Genomic DNA, 22,555 nt, shown 5'->3' with positions numbered 1-22,555 from the left:
TACATGCAATAATCTCAACATTGCTGCGGTATTCAAATACAGCATGCTTCAAGTTCATAGAAAAAATTCAGTAAGGAATTTTATGTCTCTTTAATATAATGTAGCCTCTGTTAAAATTTTCACCCAAAATCTTAAAAGTTAAACCACAACAAGAATGTTGGTACTATTTGATGTCCTCAATAAAGTGATACCAATGTTTCACCATCTGCTTAACAACTGCAAAATTAAATATAATGTGAAATATTACATTTTTAAGTTACCAAGCTGACACATTATATGAAGTTTTAAATAGTTCATTTAGTGCTCCCAAAGGAAGGGCGAAATGAAACAGCTGAGGAAAACAGAACTTTGACAGTCTATGAGCAACAAATGATAAACTTTGCAATGCAAAGAATCTGAATTCTGGTTTAAAGATGAGCAAAACTACCAGCTTAGCCTCTACATTATCTGGATTATTGATACATTTTGTCCTTTTATGAACAGATAGTAGGATAACCAAATGGCGTCAATAATATGCACAATGTATGTGGCATCTTATTATTGTCAAAGAACTGAAAAATTAAAAAATTAAAGTATAATTCTGCTCTGATGAAATTATCGTTGGGCATTAGGAACTAAATTTTAATTGTCTGGGACCACAACAAATCATATTCAACCTATCTTTACTTTTCATAAACCAGACTGTAATCAAATCAGAGTGTAATCAATGATTACATAGCTCACCTCTATGAACCAGAGTATAATCAACAATTACATGGCTTGTTTCTATGAACTAAAGTGTAATCATTGATTGCAGAGCTCATCAACATGAACCAGAGTGTAATCAATGATTACATATCTCACAAATATGAACCAAAGTGTAATCAATAATTACACAGCAAACCTCTGTGAATCAGAGTGTAATCAATGATTACAAAGATCACCTCTGTGAATCAGAGTGTAATCAATGATTACAAAGATCACCTCTATGAACCAGAGTGTAATCAATGATTACAAAGATCACCTCTGTGAACCAGAGTGTAATCAATGATTACAAAGATCACCTCTGTGAACCAGAGTGTAATCAATGATTACAAAGATCACCTCTGTCAACCAGAGTGTAATCAGTGATTACAAAGATCACCTCTGTCAACCAGAGTGTAATCAATGATTACAAAGATCACCTCTGTGAACCAGAGTGTAATCAATGATTACAAAGATCACCTCTGTGAACCAGAGTGTAATCAATGATTACAAAGATCACCTCTGTCAACCAGAGTGTAATCAATGATTACAAAGATCACCTCTGTGAACCAGAGTGTAATCAATGATTACAAAGATCACCTCTGTGAACCAGAGTGTAATCAATGATTACAAAGATCACCTCTATGAACCAGAGTGTAATCAATGATTACAAAGATCACCTCTGTGAACCAGAGTGTAATCAATGATTACAAAGATCACCTCTATGAACCAGAGTGTAATCAATGGTTACAAAGATCACCTCTGTGAACCAGAGTGTAATCAATGATTACAAAGATCAACTCTGTGAACCAGAGTGTAATCAATGATTACAAAGATCACCTCTATGAACCAGAGTGTAATCAGTTATATGTCATTCCATATCTACCTCTTATCAAAACTTCACAAAGTTTACAAAACATATCATGTGACTGGAAGCATGTGCTTAAAGAATCACAGAAATAACATATTTTTCTTTTAGTTAAAAATATTAATAAAACAAGACAGTTATCCCATTATATTCCTTGAATTTATTTAATTTTCGACGCTTGCAATTACAAGAATTATGGCAAATTATAAACGTAACCTACTCAGGCCCTTCCTCTGGGAGTTGGAGCCAAAATACCCAATCCAAATTGCTTCTAAACCCAAGGAAGAAATAATAGCTGAGATGCAAGTGATGCATATGTAAATACTTTTATCTGTGCCAACACAGAAGCCAGGTTGTACAATAACTATCCTTGATTTCATAAAGATAACATAAAAATGAATGCATAAACCCTCCATATTTATTGCAGTCGGTTGTCAATGAACATATTACCTTTTGTTGCCAGGTTAATGTTGTTTGATACAGTAAAATGAACTTGACCAAGAAAAATATTGTCAATGAAGTCTTTCAGAAACTCTTGCAGGCTGGATGAGCTGAAAATAGAGATATATGAACAAATTTACTTATGCATAAATCAACACAGCATACTTCCTCATTTCCTGTCACATCAATGTGCTAGGAAATCAGTCTGTACTGTTTGTTCCCATGTACAATGTGCTGGGAAATCAGTGAATGCTGTTTTTCCATGTAACATGTGCATGTAATCAGTCTATGCTGTTGGTTCCCATGTACAATATGCTAGAAAATCAGACTATACCACTTGTTCCATGAACAATTTGCCAGGCATTAGTCACATTGTCTGTTTTCATGCATAAGGTACTGTATAGTCTACACTGATTTTCCCCATGTACTATGTGCTTGAAAATTAGTTTTCTTGTTGGTTCCCAAGTACAATGTGCCAGGAAGTTAGTTTTCTTGTTGGTTCCCAAGTACAATGTGCCAGGAAATTAGTTTTCTTGTTGGTTCCCAAGTACAATGTGCCAGGAAATTAGTTTTCTTGTTGGTTCCCAAGTACAATGTGCCAGCAAATTAGTTTGTTCCCATGTACAATATGCAAGGTAATCAGTCTATGCTATTTGTTCTCACTGTGTGTGTGGAAATCATACCATACCATATGCAGTACACAGGTAATCAGTCTATGCTATTTGTTCTCACTGTGTGTGTGGAAATCATACCATACCATATGCAGTACACAGGGAATCAGCCATCATTGACTGTTTCCTTCCATGATGTGCTGGAAAATCAGATTAAGCCATTTGTTTTTATGTACAACTTGCAGTGAATGCAAAATTGTTGTTGTAAATAATGTTTCTCTGTGAATCACATTAACCTTATTAACCTTATGAAATGAGCTCCACTACATCCAGAATCCAGCAATGCCAAAAAGACAATATATTGCCATCTATATACCCTATACACAATGGGAACAAACTCTGACCCATTACTTTTCCTTACCAAGCTGTGAGGCTACCCACCAAGTTGTTGTTTGCCAGTTGAAGCTAAGTGACACATTAGTGAGGATGCTTGCATTTACAGGGATGTTTGAGAGGGTTTCATGTTAACATCCTTCCATGGGAAAATGGCTTACCTGTTGCCTAGCCCAATGGAGAGTTTCCTATAAGATATATTGCTCTACATGTAATGAATACATCACAACCAATGGTCATGCAACATGTTACAACAACACTCGAAAATAAAAGAATGAAATTTCCTTACCAAGCAAAAACTTAATCCAGTGAGGTGCTTATCCACATACATGACGAACTTCTGCCAACCTCAAATGGGTCAGGTGGTCATCTAGGCCATAGCCAACATACCCATCAAATTCAATTCTCAACTCTGTAATGCTTTATCTTCGAGGCAAAAATCAAGAGGATTAGCTGTGCATGCCAGCCAATGGCTTCTATTAAACTGTAGTTTTTGTGGGAACCAATTTTGGTGTATTTTTTGTTTGGCTGAGTTGTGAATTGAAAGACCCAGTGAAAAATGAGCCACATGTGACAAAGAAGCCTCCAAATCCATTTTCTAAATGAAACATTCTTTGAGATCAACAAAGCCACTTGAGACAGCAATGTCATTACCATAATCTGGTAATAAAATACAGATCTCTATAGTATCTGGTACTTGTAATTTCCATTCCATGCCTTAAATCAATATATTTTAAGATAAGTAATGATAGAGATAAATGAGAAAAAGCATAAGGTATTCAAACACTTGTAGCTCTGAAAAGTAAAGCAGGAACAAAAAATTAAACTAGTGCAGTGTTGAAATTTGTTTTGGTTTTTAGAGTAGATGGGTTTTGGTTTACTGGATAGAAAGAGTGGATGACCACCTTTTGGTTGCCTGCAGATGGCAACCAGTTCTTAGCTATGAAACTATCATGATGCCTAATGTTTCTGAAGTCAAAGAGTGATATCTCTGATGGTAACAGTGGCTAACCTTTCCTTCTTAAATAGTGACAGAAAAAAGTTATCCAACTGAGAGATTAAGGCATTCAATGGGATGGTGTCTCTATACCAGTCAGAAAAACCCATCACTTCACCCCTCTTCAACCTTCAAGGTGGATGATGTTGTCTCTATACCAGTCCCTAAAAACCCATCATAACCCATCTTCAACCTTCAAAGGGATGATGTTGTCTCTATACCAGTCGCTAAAAACCCATCATATCCCCTCTTCAACCTTCAAAGGGATGATGTTGCCTCTATACCAGTCGCTAAAAACCCGTCATTTCCCCTCTTCAACCATCAAATTGGATGATGTTGTCTCTATACCAGTCCCTAAAAACCCATCACTTCCCCTCTTCAACCATGAAACTGGATGATGTTGTCTCATACCAGTCCCTAAAAACCCATCACTTCCCCTCTTCAATCATCAAATTGGATGACGTTGTCTCATACCAGTCCCTAAAAACCCATCACTTCCCCTCTTCAACCATTAAATTGGATGATATTGCCTCTATACCAGCCCCTAAAATTCCATCACTTCCCCTCTTCAACTATCAAAATGGATGATGTTGTCTCTATACCAGTCCCTAAAAACCCATCACTTCCCCTCTTCAACCATGAAATTGGATGATGTTGTCTCATACCAGTCCCTAAAAACCCATCGCTTCCCCTCTTCAATCATCAAATTGGATGACGTTGTCTCATACCAGTCCCTAAAAACCCATCACTTCCCCTCTTCAACCATTAAATTGGATGATATTGCCTCTAAACCAGTCCCTAAAATCCCATCACTTCCCCTCTTCAACCATCAAATTGGATGATGTTGTTTCTATAGCAATCCCTATAAACCCATCACTTCCCCTTTTCAACCAGCAAAGTGGATGGTTTTCAAAGTCATGAGAACCTTTCTATGACCGAAACTCCTTTGTACACCGAACTCTCCAAGCAAAGCCAACCATGAAGATGAAGCCTCTCCAGACAAGAATGAAACACCACAGGTTGTCTGAGCAGGTTGAATTTCACTGCAATTTTCCAGATGTCTGTGACTGGATCTTGCAGATCATTCACACAGAATTTGTCCCACCTGAGTGGGGCTATCAGAACCACTCTACAAGTCTGTTCCCTTTTCTTCTGAATGACTCTTGGAATCAGAACAGTTGGTGAAAAGGTGTAGCCCTAAATCCCATCCCAACTGACTGCCAAAGCAACCATGGCCCAAGCCTCTGCATCACAAGGCAGCAGAAAAAAGTTGGAGAGCTTCTGATTCCCAGTTGTTCCCATGTATGATGTGCAGGGAAATCAGTCTAAACTGATTGCTCCCTGTACATTGTGTATGAATGCTATTTGTTCCCATGTATAATGCGCTGAGAAATCATTCTACACTGATAGGATAGTGATACCTGACAGAAGATTGAGGTACTTTTGACTGAAAAATATGATACAGTGATGCCTGGCAGAAGAATGAGACTTTTGACTCTGTGTGTGTGTCTGTATGTGTGCTTTGGATTTTTAACATAGCTTAAATTTTTTTTCACTCATATTGCTACGATGTCTGCAGTGTGACAGTTTACAGTGATGTCTAGCATTGGAGCATGATGTCCAACCCAGTCATGTTATCCTGACAACAGGCCAATCAGTCCTAACACTAACCTCTTAATGCTGAGTGCCAAGCGAGGCAGCTGTTAGTACCATTTTTGTAAGTCTTTGGTATGACTCAGCTGGAGATCAAACCCATGACCTCCCGCATCCAAAGTGGATGCTCTAACCACTAGGCCACCAGAGCAGTCAACTTTTGACTGAAGAATAGGATAGAGTGATCCTTGACAGAAGAATGAGAGACTTTCAGACCTTCTAACCCTGCAGAGTCCATCTCAGTATGGCAGTTGATTTGTTTCTGTAAGTCTGACCAGTTTTCAGTCAGGTTATCAAAATACCATAAACTGCTATTGTAAAGCTGGAAAACATAAGTAAAATTTCAGTATTTGGAACATGCAGTGACAATAAACATTATGTTCAACTCAAACGTTTGTAAACCATGTGTAGACTTTATCTACCACTAGTACAGTTGCACAAACTTTAGTTCTGAACCCTAGACAGCTCAATGGTTTGTTGCTGTCTCTCAACTTGGCGTAGTTCTTGGAAATTCTTTTTCCATTTCACATGACGACGTCAATCATATTTCCTGCCACGAGTCATACTCAAATTGGCACGTGATGTCCAATAAACATAATTGTGTCCCTTCCCACTTTTATTCACAAGAATCTGAATATTCCTTTTCATTCTTCTGTATTGGTTATTAACACTTTTCAAGAGGTATATTTTCCCTTTCATCTTAAACATACATCGCTTGCTGGATGCCATTTTCCAAAAATTAAATTAAAAAATTGTTATATAATCAACAGTTTGATCATGCAGAGGCTTCACATGAACAAACAGGTGCAGTTTAAAGTGTCTGAGGTGCTACTATAAAGTTAGTCTGGTTCCCTGACTAATTTCATTAAATTTAATATGAAACCCAGATCCAAATAAAACACAGGTGAACAAATTTTCTGGATTTTTCAGCGATGATTATTTTTCCATAGCTTTTGCTTTTATGCACAAGTCCCTGTTTTAAGGGTAATTTTCGTAAGACTTATGGCAAAATTGGAAGGGTTGGCAGGTCTGGACTTTTGACTGAGGAATAGGATACAGTGATCCCCGACAGAAGAATAAAGGGCTTTTGACTGAGGAATATAAAGTGATCTCCGACAGAAGAATAAAGGATTTTTGACCAAGGAATATGATAGTTATACCAGAAGAATGAGGGGCTTTTGACTGAGGAATATGATATAGTGATCCCTGACAGAAGAATGAGGGACTTTTGACTCAGGAATATGATAAAGAAAAGGACATTTCTGATGATTTGTATTCAGAATGAAAAGTTTACTGGAAAATAATCGACAGCAAAGTAGCACAATTTATATTCTTCCTATGAGGAATTTCACATTCTTCAAACCTGCACTCTAGTAAAAAATTCTGAATATCAAGTGAGGCTGGAGATGAAAAACTAGAAAAAATTTGGAAATGTTTTCTTATCCACTGACATTTTGATTTTTGTGAAAAAGCTGGCGTAAAACCAATTTAAATGAAGGACAAAGTTCAGAACATGCTAGAAAGTGTGATTTATTACCCTGGAGAACATTCAGTGGCCATCTCTATCTCCATAATGAAATTCTGAAGAGGCTTGAATATTGCTGAAACAAAAGAAAACATCAGAAAGGAGGGAGACAGTAAAAAATGTTCTGTGAAGATAAGGTAGGAGGCAAATATAGACCAAAACTGTATGACTGACATACCTAACAAATGAGTGGGGAGCAGATATTCTCAGAATATTCTGAAAAAAAAATGGAGAATTCATAGCACATGTAATGTATAGGATAGGAAAATCATATCCCAAAGGGTTAGAATTCATAAAGTTACCATATGTATTGTACTCGAACAGGAAAATCTACCCAAAAAGGTCAAAATTAATGAAGTTATAAAATACTTTAACAGATGGAGAAATCATACCCAAACTGTCAGAATTCATGAAGTTACTATATATACCGTATTGTATCAGACAGAAAAATCATACCCAAGAGGGTCAGAATTCATATAAGTTATCAAATGTATTGCATCAGTTAGGAAAATCATACCCAAAAGTGTCTGAATGGATGGAAGTTACCAAATGTATTGTATTGGACTGGAAAATGTACTCAAAATGTCAGAATTCATAAAGTTACAATATGTATTGTATTGAATAGAAAAATCATACCCAAAATGGGTCAGAACTCATTAAGTTACAATATGTATTGTATCGGATAGAACAATCACACCCAAAATGGGTCAAAATTCATGGAAGTTACCATATGTATTATATTGGATACAAAAATTATATCCAAAAGGTCAGAATTTATGGAAGTTACCATATGCATTTTATTTGATAGGAAAATCATACCCAAAAAGGTCAGAATTCATGTGTAGGAAAAAATCATTAAATAATTTCAAGACATGTAAAGCATTCTACCTTTGATGTTATCCACTGAAGGTTTGCAGACTAACTGGTGTTTAGGCATGCCAACTGTACTTGAATCTCCAAATAATTCACTATGCTAAGGAAAAAAATGACAAATAAGTTTGTATTAAAACCACAAATGCACACTGGTCAATCACAACACACCAGCAAAACATGGCAGAATCAGCATCCTCAGAAATGGTGTCAATCAATTTTTCTATTATTTACATCAAAACAATGATGCTGTTTCTGGAAATAGATGAAATGTGTAAAGGAGTCATTGTTTGATACTTTCTTTCCGAAAGAATGAATCCTTCAGGATTTGGCTGTAACTCTACCATTTGACTGCTCTGTTGGCCTAAGTGGTTAGAGTATCTGCCTCAGATGCAGGAGGTCACAGGATTGAACCCTTGCTGAATCATATCAAAGACTTATAAAAGTGGTACTAGCAGCTGCCTCGTTTGATGCTCAGCATTAAGAGATTAGCATTAGGACTGGTTGGCCTAGTTTCAGGATAATGTAACTTGGTGGGACATGATGCTATATGTCTGTGACATGATAGCCCAGTGCTAGACATCATTATAAACTGCAACACAGCAGACATCATAGCGATACGCCTGAACATTTGTTGGAGCTAAGTTAAAAATCCAAATCACACACACACACACACACACACACACACACACACACACCACACAAAGACTACCATTTGACAAACATGCTGTTAAATTTACCATTTTAACAAAGATTTTCACTTTCACAAATAATGGTAATTCAAGTTTTGTGGCAATTTCTATCCTCATCATGACAGAGCACATAATCCAATACCATCCCAACGGGACTTGTACTGGTAATTATGACTGTGACTTCTTTACAACAAAACACATAGTGAATTTATTTACAATGGTGATCCAACAATGCTCAAATTATATATGAAATACTACTCATGACTTTGTAGTTTGTTACGAACATCTTTTAGCAAAGAAAATAGTTTTAGCAGATCAATAAGAACAATATAAAAGTGACTCTGAGGCAGAAGATAAAAAGCCGATGACAGTGCGAGAATGAACAAGAGCATTTCCGACACAAGCCCCAAATCCATGAGCTGGATTCCAATGGACATGTATACTACCTCCTGCTGGTTTACAGCATGCCCTGGACAATTCATGAACTTGCTTATAATGAAGAACTAAATGTGGATCCCTTATGTTTCTTTCAGGATAGGCCCCAAAATAAGCCTCTATTTTTGTTTTAAATACACCTGCAATAACTGAAACTGTTAAATGAAAGTCTAATGTATAGATCATTATGTTGTCAGAAATGGTAGTCAGTATTTAGAAATTTGAACTTGTCATGAAATTTGAAAAGTTTAAAAAAAAATCATACATTTTGTGTGTTTGTGCGTGTGATTGGATTTTTAATGTAGCTTTAAAAAAATTTCAGTTATATCACTACGATGTCTGTAGTGTGGCAGTTTATAGTGATGCCTAGCACTGGGGCATCATGTCGCAGACATGTAGCATGATGTCCAATCCAGTCACATTATCCTGACACCAGGCCGACCAGTCCTAACACTAACCTCTTAATGCTGAGCGCCAAGCAAGGCAGCTGTTAGTACCATTTTTGTAAGTCTTTGGTATGACTTGGCCGGAGATCGATCCAATGACCTCCCGCATCCAAAGCGGACGTTCTAACCACTAGGCCACTGGAGCGGTCCATACATTTTGTAATATTTCTCTCAACAACAATATTTTTTAGTATAAGGCACAGTACACATCAAATATTGATCACTGAAAATGTTGGTAAATTCCAAATGCATAAACTAATTATCAATTAAAAAAAGTCTTGTTATGTGAACTTTGTGTTTTATCTTGGATTTTAATATAATCAACATGATATGTACTCATCTATTCAAAGTGAAAGAGATAATCAACTGTGATGTCAATGCTGCAAGCAACCGACTGTGAGATCAATGCTGCAAGTATTTCCATAAGAACCTAAATCAAGCACTTACTCAATTGCTAAGCTGGGTTTACTTTGATAACTGTTGAGAAATGAATGGTCCTTTAATACGATGACAAAACTCAATTAAAAGATTTGTTGTCTACGGCAAATTACAGTATATTAGAGGTGCTAAACTCAAGGTAACACCTGGGTACAGTATATTAAAGGTGCTAAACTCAAGGTAACACCTGGGTACAGTATATTAAAGGTGCTAAACTCAAGGTAACACCTGGGTACAGTATATTAAAGGTGCTAAACTCAAGGTAACACCTGGGTGCAGATCTGCATTATTGCTTTTAAAATCACACTGTAGACAACTATCAAGATTTGCTTTTGGCTACCAGTGGATTGTTGTTTACAATTATTTTGAAGAAAAAAAACAACCCTTGTTAACTTCTAACAAAACATACATATTTAATCTTTTAATTTTCAAATGGTAGATTTTTTCAACTATAAAATGAGGTGCACTGTATACAAATTTTAAAATGGTAATTGGTCCCCCTGCAGGTAGAATCTCATGTATACAGTTGCTGGATTTGGTGGTATCTTTGCAGTTTTAATAGGCCTCCAATCCATAAATTTTAAAATGACAGGTATCTATCTTATAGGGTATTATGTCTACCAAATCAAGAGATTTCATTAAAAAACCATGGAAAACATAAATTACCAACTATATACCAAATTTTCAAAACCTTGTTCACACATAGTAGCCATCTTATACAATGCTACATTACAATAATACTGCAACAAATACTTTACCATTAACTCCTAACATACATGAATCAAGTACATCCATAATGACCAATCATTCTATTGTCATTTTAATGTACTTTTCGAAAAACAGATTTTTCAGAAAAATTGGCATTTGTTTCCTCCATAAAACATAAAGAATTGTTTTGAAAAATTACTTGAGATTAAACAAAACGGAATTTTATAAAATAAAGGGATGACTGTAAGCTCATTCTAATTTAAAACTGTGTTCATCATACATTACTAATATTTGATTGGAACTTCATTAGTATTCTAACTGACTGCCAAATCCAAATTAATCTGATGATCCCCTTTCAATTTATGAGTTACAAAATATATAATGGATATTTTGTTTTCCTATGTTAATACTGCATATATTTCATTATATGGTACCAAAAACATTATATTTTAATGAGTGGCAAAGCCATAAATAGATTTTTTACCACAAGATGAAATGTATCTGGTATTAATGTCAGAAAAGAAAATTTTCTTTTGATTATATACCAAACTTGCTTTAGAACTGAAGTTTAGAAGTTTAAGAAATTAAACTCACTCTTTGGCACAAAACGCTACCCCTCCCCTTTTGTAAATTCACCTAACTTTCACAGCCTGATCGTATAGATATACTTGTCTTAAGAGGTAGGACTGGATTGACCTATCACAGTAAATCACATTTTTTGTCATTCTGTATACTATTTGACCCAAAACAATGCAAGTCTGATTCAGTAATGCATCAAAGCGGTTTTGTCATTGTTAAGTAAGGGGAAATGACTTCAGAGAGATGCGTACAGCGTCTGGTCAAAAAAATTTTAATCAAAGATTAATTTCCATGTCTGTAATGTATAGCAGTTTATATAAATTTTTTTCTAGCTCACAAAGAACTCATTTTTGTTACTGCAGGGACAACTTCTTTGGGAACACACAATCAAGCATCATATGGAATCATGGGAAATATTATAATTTCATGTGTGGAAAAATATCAGGATATATTTTTCACATGCAAAAACATAGGAATGAAAAAAAAAAAGAAAGTTATTGGCCAATAAGTCTCTATATTTCACACTTAAAGTATATTTTTGAAATTATTTTTCCACCTACACTGAACTGCCTTGTGTCCTCCACGTAGCTGTTGGTACTCAATGCATGTATTGAAGCATCAAATCGGAAGAGAGATAGCTGAAAAATTATGAAAGAAATGTAAAAGAAAATTCGAAAAAGGATTTTAATACTTGGCAATAAAGCAAAAAAAAATACTCTCAATCAATCTGAGGTGCATGTAATATTTTCACACTGAGAATAACAATGTATTATGGAGTATTAACTGTAAGCATTAGTAAACTGACATTGTAAACAAAAAATATGTTGGCAAAATTTACTGTTAGTGCTCTGTGATCCAAGATATTGTATACTTTTACATATCCTAAACCCTAGAAGCAACAATCATATTTACATACCATAATCCCCTGAGACAAACAATTATAATTTACATACCATAAACCATCATGAGACAATCACAATTTATATATCATAAACCATCATGAGACAAACAACCACATACCATAAACCATCATGAGACAATCAATCACAATTTACATATCATAAACCATCATGAGACAAACAACCCCATACCATAAACCATCATGAGACAAACACTCACAATTTACATACCATAAACCCCATAAAGACAAGTAATCATATTTACATACCATAAACCCCTAGAGGCAAACTATCTCATACCATAAACCATTAAGAGACAAACATAATTACACACCAAGAACCCAGTCAAGGCAAACAATCATAATTACATACCACAAAGACCTCCTATAGACAAACAAAAAAATCCATGTATTTAATAGCTATATGATCAGTAAAATAGAAAAGAATTTATGTGTGATACAAAAATAAATTTATTAGCTCCCTTGATAAATAATGTATCTACATGGCTGATTAACATAATGTACTATATAATGACAGATTCGATACAACGTAGATTTATTATAAACTGTTCTTCAAAAATTTAAGCTTCTGAATTATTGCCATGTAAATAACAATTTAAACATTTACCCAAAATAATATAAATTTTAACTGTAAGAAAACAATAAAGTTTACAACCTTAAAAAAGCCGCACTGTCTTTAAGAAATATTGTTCCTTTTTAAATGCAAAAAATTTCAAAATATCATTCTGTGTGTGTGTGTACACTAACAGTTTGAAATTAAGGTGACCTTGAATATTATGCTGACCTTGTTAAGCTGTCCATTTCTACAAATGTTTACTCTCCAAAGTAAATTAAATTTCAGAAAGAGACTAATTTGTTTAATATATATATATATATATATATATATATATATATATATATATATATATACAACAGGATTTTCAAAACCACTCTATGCACATATTGTGTGTATCAACACCATTTTCATTTATGACCAGCCACGTGTGATAAGAAATTTTCTAGTGAAATCCCTATATCAAAATAGCCACCACGCTGATTACTGGCTTCAAGATTTCAAGACAACTGTCACACTGGATTTCTGAGGGGCACAATTTTTATTTAGTAGCAAATAGACCTCGATTTCAGCAAGTTTATAAAATTTCATGGCAATCCTTCCAGTTATTTAGGAGTGTGATAACAAACTTGTGTTAACAGATGCCAGGCAGTCTTCAGTCGTTAGAAGGAATGTGATAACTTGTGCTAACAGATGCCAGGCAATTCTCCCAGTTGTTCAGGAGTGTGATAACAAACTTATGCTAACAGATGCAGGATAAAAAGCCACTGCAGAAACTGGCTTATCTAAAGCCAGAAGAGTTCAACAAACAGTCAAAACGTCTACTGGCTGATCTGTGGTCTCTGCTGGACAGCGACTAGCCAATAGACATTTTGTCCCTTCAAGGGACTGTTGTTGAACTCTGCTAGACATAGACCAACCAGTAGATGTTTAGTCCCTGTGAGGATATACATACACTAGATAAAGGGAAGCAACTCTTATAGTTAACTCCCTCTAGCACGCAACAGGTGGCTACCATTATATCCTGTTTAAACCAGTTTTTTTTTATGTGAACGACACCAAAATGGATGCTCGCATTGCATGGAAGAGTGGGATTGGTTATCTGTAATGTGATCAGGTTAGTATTATAAGTATTATCAGGTTCTCACCTTAATGAGACCTTGCCATATAAATTGAAACTAGAGATTACAGTCTGGGCATGCCAGTCAACTGATTTTGCTAAGTGCTGAATTACGTTCCAATCTGATCTTATGGAAATCGCTCAAATTTCTGAGGCTGGTTTTAATGTCAGTCATAAATGACCATCTTGAGAGTGCTGAGAAAGTATTGGTGTTTCCTGACTGAATTCTCACATTTTGAATGGTCATCATATATTTGTAATTAAAGATAAACAATTTATGTTAAGTCTATTTGCCTCCCATTAAAGAATTCTTTTATTTTGTCACATATCATGTAACTTACCTGTTCACAAAAATGTAATGTATCATCCTTACGGACATCATTAGCAAGCATCCTGATCAGTTGTAAACAACCTCAAATCGATTACTTGATGGTTTTTGATAACAGGATAGCACAGAAAACTGAATGTCAAGTGCAACTATTTGGGTTTTCAATAAAAATAGATTCCAAGATTGTAATCGTGTAATGGCGAAAGTGGATGGACACGGACAGTTTGTCGATAAATTCTTAAGTTTGCCAGATGTTGATTATGTTAAAGTATTTTGAAAATTGCTTAACTGGTCAGACAGATGCATCACATGTAACACTATGGTGATAAAAATTACATTTTTCATTGTGTACCTGATACTGTGAGAGTTCAGAGAAACTGATTTAATAACTACCTTTAGTGAAGCAGACAGCACTTGCTGGGTTTATGTCTTGCATTTCTGCCTTGAGCAGTATGATTAATTTTTTTACCATTGATGTGGAAATTGTCTATGTGCCTTAGGTACTATCTGTGAGTATGTACAGGGTCCTACACCTGTTTCTCTTTACAGATCGATCAAGGAGAAGGAATGAATAGTTATTGTTGGTAGGCTAGTGAAAGCAAGCTTTTTCTTTAAAAGTAACCAGGTTGTGCAGTTAGAACTAACCATCAGAAAGGAACTGCATACAGTTCAGACCTTGCATACCATACATACCTCACTCACTCTGCAAGCCAAAGTTAGCATTAACTGCATGCATGATAACTGCTTCAGTGTGTTGGTGTGGCAGGAGGGTAAAATGGTGACTCAAACTTAGATGAGTTTGGCCATGTCACCCCTCCCGAGAGATTCCAATGCAGACAATGTGAGCGAGCATGGTTTGGACATGTCAGAATGGACCTCAAGCCAGAGATTACTGTGTTGTGGCCAAAATCGTCTCTTTCATGAAGTCTGGACATGTCAGAATGGACCTCAACTCAGAGATTACTGTGTTGTGGCAGAAATCGTCTCTTTCATGAAGTCTGGACATGTCAGAATGGACCTCAAGCCAGAGATTACTCTGTTGTGGCCAAAATCGTCTCTTTCATGAAGTCTGGACATGTCAGAATGGACCTCAAGTCAGAGATTACTGTGTTGTGGCAGAAATCGTCTCTTTCATGAAGTCTGGACATGTCAGAATGGACCTCAAGCCAGAGATTACTCTGTTGTGGCCAAAATCGTCTCTTTCATGAAGTCTGGACATGTCAGAATGGACCTCAACTCAGAGATTACTGTGTTGTGGCAGAAATCGTCTCTTTCATGAAGTCTGGACATGTCAGAATGGACCTCAAGCCAGAGATTACTGTGTTGTGGCAGAAATCGTCTCTTTCATGAAGTCTGGACATGTCAGAATGGACCTCAAGTCAGAGATTACTGTGTTGTGGCCAAAATCGTCTCTTTCATGAAGTTTGGACATGTCAGAACGGACCTCAAGATTACTCTGTTGTGGCCAAAATCATCTCTTTCATGAAGTCTGGACATGTCAGAATGGACCTCAAGTCAGAGATTACCGTGTTGTGGCTGTAATCATCTCTTTCATGAAGTCAGGGAACAGTATTTATTGACTGTGATGGGGCTAACTTTTTGTCTTTAAAGGGAAAGAGAAAGAAGCTTGCCAATAGGGGAATGGACACTGGAGTGGTGTGACTTCAATGATGTGATACCAATCACTGACAACACACCATCTTTCCTTGTACATCCCCTGCATGGAAGATCTTCAGCTGTTGGAATCCTCTCTAAGAATGAAAATCAAACTTTTTTTCAATCAGGGCATCCTTGAAAGGAGCTAAGAGTGAAGAAGTCTGTTTGGACATCGATGCATTAGTGGTGCTTGAGCAGAGTGGGAACATCTGTGATCAAAATGAGAAGACTGTTGATCCAGAATGTTTCAACTTAGTGGTATAATCAGAGATATTTCAGTCTGTGCCCTTATTTCTTAATATTTTTCATAATCAAGACTGATGGAGGGAAAGTGTGTGCCCATATTACCTCCCACCAGATTAAAAGAGCATGAACAGTACTTCAAACAGAAATGTCAAACACTGAATGGCCCCAAAGGACACAGATCTGACAGAAGGTTCAAAATGAATTGGCCAGGATACTGAGACAGGAATGTGTCAGACTTAAGTGATACTGGCTATACCCAAGAAGGTATTCCTCTACCATGAGGCAAAAGTCTGGTGATTGTTTCCCCCTTACTGAGGTATGTCACCATAAGTAAAATGTTCCAAGAGGTTGATATGAAGAGCCTTCTCTTGAAGCATCCATATGCCACTGACCATTGCAGATAAAGTCGTAAACTGGCAACTCCAAAGTCATTGTACATAGCTCAATTGTAAAGAGCCTACCTCTACACTAAATAGACAAAGGAGCTGAAAGAAACGTCCTCACCTGAACAATGTCTTGTTTGACGATTTCTCTAACATATAATTTTGATGCATTTGGGAGAAATACACCAAGATTATGTGTGTTAAGAGTTCCATATCAAGATGGACAAAATGTTAAGAAAGGACAAAGTAAGATTTCTCTTCACTGCTTATCCCAACTGAACTGAGGCAATTAAGATTGTTCATGTTGTGAACCTAGACAAAATACTTAATGGTATTGTTTTGTGGCATCCAGGAATGACACTTATCTGTGAAAGATCTCCTGAACTAGGATATGACTTGGTCTAATGTCTTACTGAAGGTCCGACTCCACCGTCTTGGCTTATGCCTTCTCTGACATATAAACAATTCTACTGATGTGTATGGGAAAAAGACACAAATCTGAAATGTGTTAAGGATTCCATAATAAGACAAACCAAAATTTTGAGAGGGGACAATGTCTGATCTCTCTACACTGATCATCCACCACACAATGAAGGAAGTAAGGTTGCTCATACCATTAACCAAAACCAAACTTTGTGGTGTATGGTGCAGAATGTCACCATCTCTGCATTTTTTGGCCATATGAATCAGTGTATGGAAGTATGCATTGAGCATGCCATGATGGATAATGTATTCATTGCTTCTCTATTGCAGGTCTCAAATGCCATTGGACTTTATATTTAGAAATGTCTTGGAAAATGAGCCCTGTTTGTGCAATTTTCATACTGTCTACTCCGCCTTTTACAACCAGAAAAACTGGATTTTCTTGTACACTGGATCACCAAGGAATTCCTTCATAAAGGATAATGGCAAAAGTGGAGGTGTTTGGTTAACAAATCTGGAGGCCCCTGTCACAGTATGATCACCCATCGTACTGTGAGAATGGTTAACAAATCTGGAAGCCCCTGTCACAGTATGATCACCTATTGTGCTGTGAGAATGGTTAACAAATCTAGAGGCCCCTGTCACAGAATGATCACCCACTGTACTGTAAGAATGGTTAACAAATCTGGAGGCCCCTGACACAGTATGATCACCCATCATACCTTGAGAATAGTTGTTCCAAATCTGGACACTAAAAAGAAATTAATCTTGCAACTCCAGTCTGGATTGGCCAGGAAAAATGAAAATCCTGCATTTGTTAAGAACTGCCATAGTGAATTCTCTCTAGACCATCGTCCCTAACAGGGTCATGCTGACATACAAGAATGTGCTGAAATTTAAACGGCAACTCTTGTTCCATGCATATTCTCACCTCCTAAAACTGGCACCCTAACAGAAGTGGAGGACTGAAAGGGAGGGAATGTAAAACAAATTAGTAAAAACATTTAGCAATGATCAATAGTGGCTTTTTTGTCTAAACAAAGAAAAAAAGTCATATGCATGATGTCAAGAAAGTGACAGTTCAATGTGGCATAAAAGATTTGTCTATGTACTTTATCAACATCTAGACAAGGTATACGTAGGGAAAATAATCAAAGAACCCAACTTGTTACCAGTGGAGTGAGAAAGCTGCATGTAACTGACTCACCATAAGGATGCTCTACAGTACTGGGATCTTGAATGCTCCAGGAGATGCCTGATAATTTTTGCAATCTTCAACAACTGAAGCAAGTTTCTGAATGATAAACTGTCGTCATCATGGTCTACATCTACAGGAGCATTGACCTTGTAGGTTGAAGGTGGTTTATGATATTCCAACAGAGACAATATCCTGTAGATTTTCTCTATGGCTCCTGTGAATGAATTGTCCATTCCATTAATGGATTTGCAAGTTCCAGCATTCTGTTTCATCACCTTCATCAATGGGAAATGATGATAAAGTATCATCAGCATGCATCATCAGTTTGCCTCTATTTCTGTAGTATGACTTCAGTATTGGCAACATTATGGAAGACTGGTTTGCCAGTTTGGCTCAGATGGAAAGCTCCAAAAGGAAAGCCAGTTCAAAATGAATTTCAGAGGAATGATTGTTCTAGTCGACTGGCTTGCCAGTTGGTGATAAGAATGATGACCAGTGTGAACAAAAAAGCTCGCTCATACAGCTGGGCCAATTGGTTGGAAGTGAGAACAGCGTACCAAAGAAAGATTACAACTTTCGGTCTGGCTGGCTGGTTTCAGTATGGTCAGCATTACCAGGTGGCTATGTGGTATGTTTGGATGTCCTACTTTCTAGTAAGATATAACAGACTCCTGACCAAAGTCATTGTACATAGCTCAATTGTATAGCTGGGCCAGTTGATCATAAGTCACAATGGCATATGAAAGATGATATATGCTTGGTGGTCCAGCTGGCTGTGTTGTATTTTTGGTATGGACTATCCATCCTTACCATACTGGTACAGACCAGTCATCCATACTGTATTGATACAGACCGTACTGTTTTGGTCAAATTGCAAATCTTTATGTCTGGCTTGTTTTCTTAATACTGTCATGTAAGGATGGAATCAATGATTGCAAGCCCTCATGCCTCAATGGCAAGGTCCTAGGCTTATTTCCAGTGGGATTACAATATACAATGTCATTTCTACTCATCGACATATTAACAACAAAGCCTTCTGAGTCATATTCATCATATTGATTCCAAGTCTTGATTGGAATTGCTTGTGATTTATACTGTACACATGGATACAGTATATTCTGGTGCTACACCTTGTATCCATTCTCCACTATTTTAAATCATTTACTTTCAATTGGATGTCATCTCCATTTTGTTGCTGTTGTTGTTGTAGGGTTTAATGCTATTTTTCAGCACAAGATAGGCTATACATGGCGGCCAGTACAAAGGGTGGAGGAAGAACCTGGGAAAACTCTGGAAAGAACCACCGACCTGGCAAGCTTACTCACATACCCAAATTGGCCAAAGCCGAGACTCGAACCCACGCAGACAGAGGTGAGATGGCAATGGTCTGTAACGGTGAGTGCTTTAGACCACTCAAGGCCCCTGATGCCATCTCCATATAGAAGAAGAAACAACAAATACATATAAACTGAAATAATTTAAACCACATTATTGAGTGTGTATGTGATTTGGATTTTTAACGTCGCTTTAACAATTTTTCAGTCATATCGCTACGATGTCTGCAGTGTGACAGTTTATAGTAATGTCTAGCACTGGGACATCATGCCGCAGACATGTAGCATGATGTCCCACCCAGTCACATTATCCTGACACCAGGCCGACCAGTCCTAACACTAACCTCTTAATGCTGAGTGCCAAGTGAGGCAGCTGTTAGTACCACTTTGTAAGTCTTTGGTATGACTCGACCAGGGATCGAACCCATGACCTCCCGCATCCGAAGGGGGATGCTCTAACCACTAGGCCACCGGAGCATTCCCACATTATTGAAATAACTTTGAAATCTAATATTTTAGAAGTAAGGTGCCAGAAGATTTCTCTGGTGAAATTGAATGTTAAAGATTGAAATCACATGTGACAAGAACAAACAGAATGATAATGTTTAAAATATCAATATTTTAATTAAAATTCACAAGAATGTTGAATGCATGATTTAAAATAAAAATAAGATGTTGACTTACTGCAACATTGAAAAAGAAATGTGGATGATGAAATTTAAGTTACAGAAGTTATGGAATTTAACTGGATTGTCTGGAGGACATCTTTACAGCAGGGTTAGCATTACTAAAAGCTGGTTTAAATAGGCATCATGGTAGCCAACTAATTTGTAGTAAAGGGATTTAACCATAAGAGTTGCTTCCCTTAATCTATGTAAATATATAGATGGCAGTGGGTTGGATTTGGAGGTAGCAAGAAAAGTTATTTTAATGTAATGTGATCAGATAATGTAATTGATAGAGAAACCTCAGGTAGCTACAGTCATCAGGAGGAGTAGCAATAACAAGATAATAAGATTTTCAAGATGCTTACTATAGTCACCATAATGGATGCAAGATTTGCAATATTTTCATTTAGGACCAACCAACTAGACATCACAAGATGCTGTTTAGTGAAAACTTGATGAACGAAGGGAGCCACTGTTACTTATCACAAACGTTTTTGTGAAGTTTTGCAACAATGGATGATGATGACACACACCAGACAATGGATGAAAGTCCGTAACTTAAGCTCTTCAGGTCTATGACCAGTAGTGTTAATAATCACTCTACATTGCCTAGACAATGTCAAGATATACCCTGATACTAAATTTGGTTAAGCCTCTAATTAAGAAAGCAAAAATGTTATTTAACTGGCATCATTTAAGGTATTCATCAGAAGTATCCACAAAGTGGGCATGGTAAAAAAAAAATGTTGCACTTGATTGTACTATCATTTGGCCTTAAAATCAATCTCATAATCCAGTATGGCTAACAATGATAGTCATGATCTTTGGCCTTAAAATCAATCTCATAATCCAGTATGGCTAACAATGATAGTCATGATCTTTGACCTTAAAATCAATCTCATAATCCAGTATGGCTAACAATGATAGTCATGATCTTTGGCTTTAAAATCAATCTCATAATCCAGTATGGCTAACAATGACAGTCATGATCTCTGACCTTAAAATCAATCTCATAATCCAGTATGGCTAACAATGACATTCATGATCTTTGACCTTAAAATCAATCTCATAATCCAGTATGGCTAACAATGATAGTCATGATCTTTGACCTTAAAATCAATCTCATAATCCAGTATGGCTAACAATGATAGTCATGATCTTTGACCTTAAAATCAATCTCATAATCCAATATGGCTAACAATGATAGCCATGATCTTTGACCTTAAAATCAATCTCATAATCCAGTATGGCTAACAATGATAGTCATGATCTTTGACCTTAAAATCAATCTCATAATCCAGTATGGCTAACAATGATAGTCATGATCTTTGGCCTTAAAATCAATCTCATAATCCAGTATGGCTAACAATGATAGTCATGATCTTTGACCTTAAAATCAATCTCATAATCCAGTATGGCTAACAATGATAGTCATGATCTTTGACCTTAAAATCAATCTCATAATCCAGTATGGCTAACAATGATAGTCATGATCTTTGACCTTAAAATCAATCTCATAATCCAGTATGGCTAACAATGATAGTCATGATCTTTGACCTTAAAATCAATCTCATAATCCAGTATGGCTAACAATGATAGTCATGATCTTTGACCTTAAAATCAATCTCAGAGTGATCCAGACACTTGACCTTAAAAACAATGTCAGAGTCACCATCTTTGACCTTATATACACAAGTAACATCGTTCAACCTGACCCACAAGTCAATTTGGTTTGGTTTTCAAAACTCCTTGTCAAAAGAGTGGATATGTTGGTGGTCAGATTCGCACCATTTTCAGAAAATATTGCAAGTGTTTTAGTGAAAACCCCATGTCAATGCCGCCAGTCTGACAATAAGAATGGTGATAAGATTTTTCAGATGGCTTTGGTGCCATGTTGGAGGTGCAATGAGCTACAACTTCATTCAGAACCAGTCATATTGCTTGAATAGTATTTAGGTGAAAACTGCATCTTGATAATCCCATCTGTAACGTAAAATAATTATATAAAGTTTTTCTGGAGGGCCATCAAGGCATACATTTTGGTGGTCCAATTAACAATATATTGCAAGAATTGTTCATATGTTTTAAAATGTTAGTAACTATTATGAGATTTTTAATATTTTGGCAGGTCATGTTGGCCTCATTTTAATTTAGGACAAACTACAGATTCTGACATGAGAAAACTTTCTGTAAAACCCTCTTTTCAATATGACCATCCTTTTGAGATGGTCCCATTTAATCAGTACCCCATTTCAATATGACTATCCTTTTAAGATGGCTCCCATTTAATCAGTACCCTATGTCAATACAACCATCCATTTAAGATGACGGGGGCCCCAAGTGGCCGA

At 36.5% G+C, this 22,555-nt stretch overlaps 1 protein-coding gene across 3 annotated transcripts in view; it reads right to left on the bottom strand.

Annotated features, from left to right (window-relative positions):
* Positions 1-1,994: 1,994 nt before the first annotated feature.
* LOC149794617 (exocyst complex component 4-like) overlaps positions 1,995-22,555 on the bottom strand; it is a 109,085-nt gene continuing 88,524 nt past the window's right edge. For all 3 annotated transcript variants that reach the window (XM_089964224.1, XM_089964225.1, XM_089964226.1), the window contains 4 exons: positions 11,940-12,017; positions 8,100-8,184; positions 7,224-7,287; positions 1,995-2,142 (listed from right to left, as the gene is read on the bottom strand). In XM_089964224.1, the coding sequence (XP_089820350.1) occupies positions 2,010-2,142; positions 7,224-7,287; positions 8,100-8,184; positions 11,940-12,017 (360 nt within the window). In that variant the 3' untranslated portion in view covers positions 1,995-2,009. The remainder of the gene's footprint in view (positions 2,143-7,223; positions 7,288-8,099; positions 8,185-11,939; positions 12,018-22,555) is intronic.

Source organism: Sinohyriopsis cumingii, chromosome 7, assembly GCF_028554795.1.
Source record: "Sinohyriopsis cumingii isolate HCF-2022 chromosome 7, ASM2855479v2, whole genome shotgun sequence".
NCBI lineage: Eukaryota > Metazoa > Mollusca > Bivalvia > Unionida > Unionidae > Sinohyriopsis > Sinohyriopsis cumingii.
This window is presented reverse-complemented; position numbering and strand designations above follow the sequence as displayed.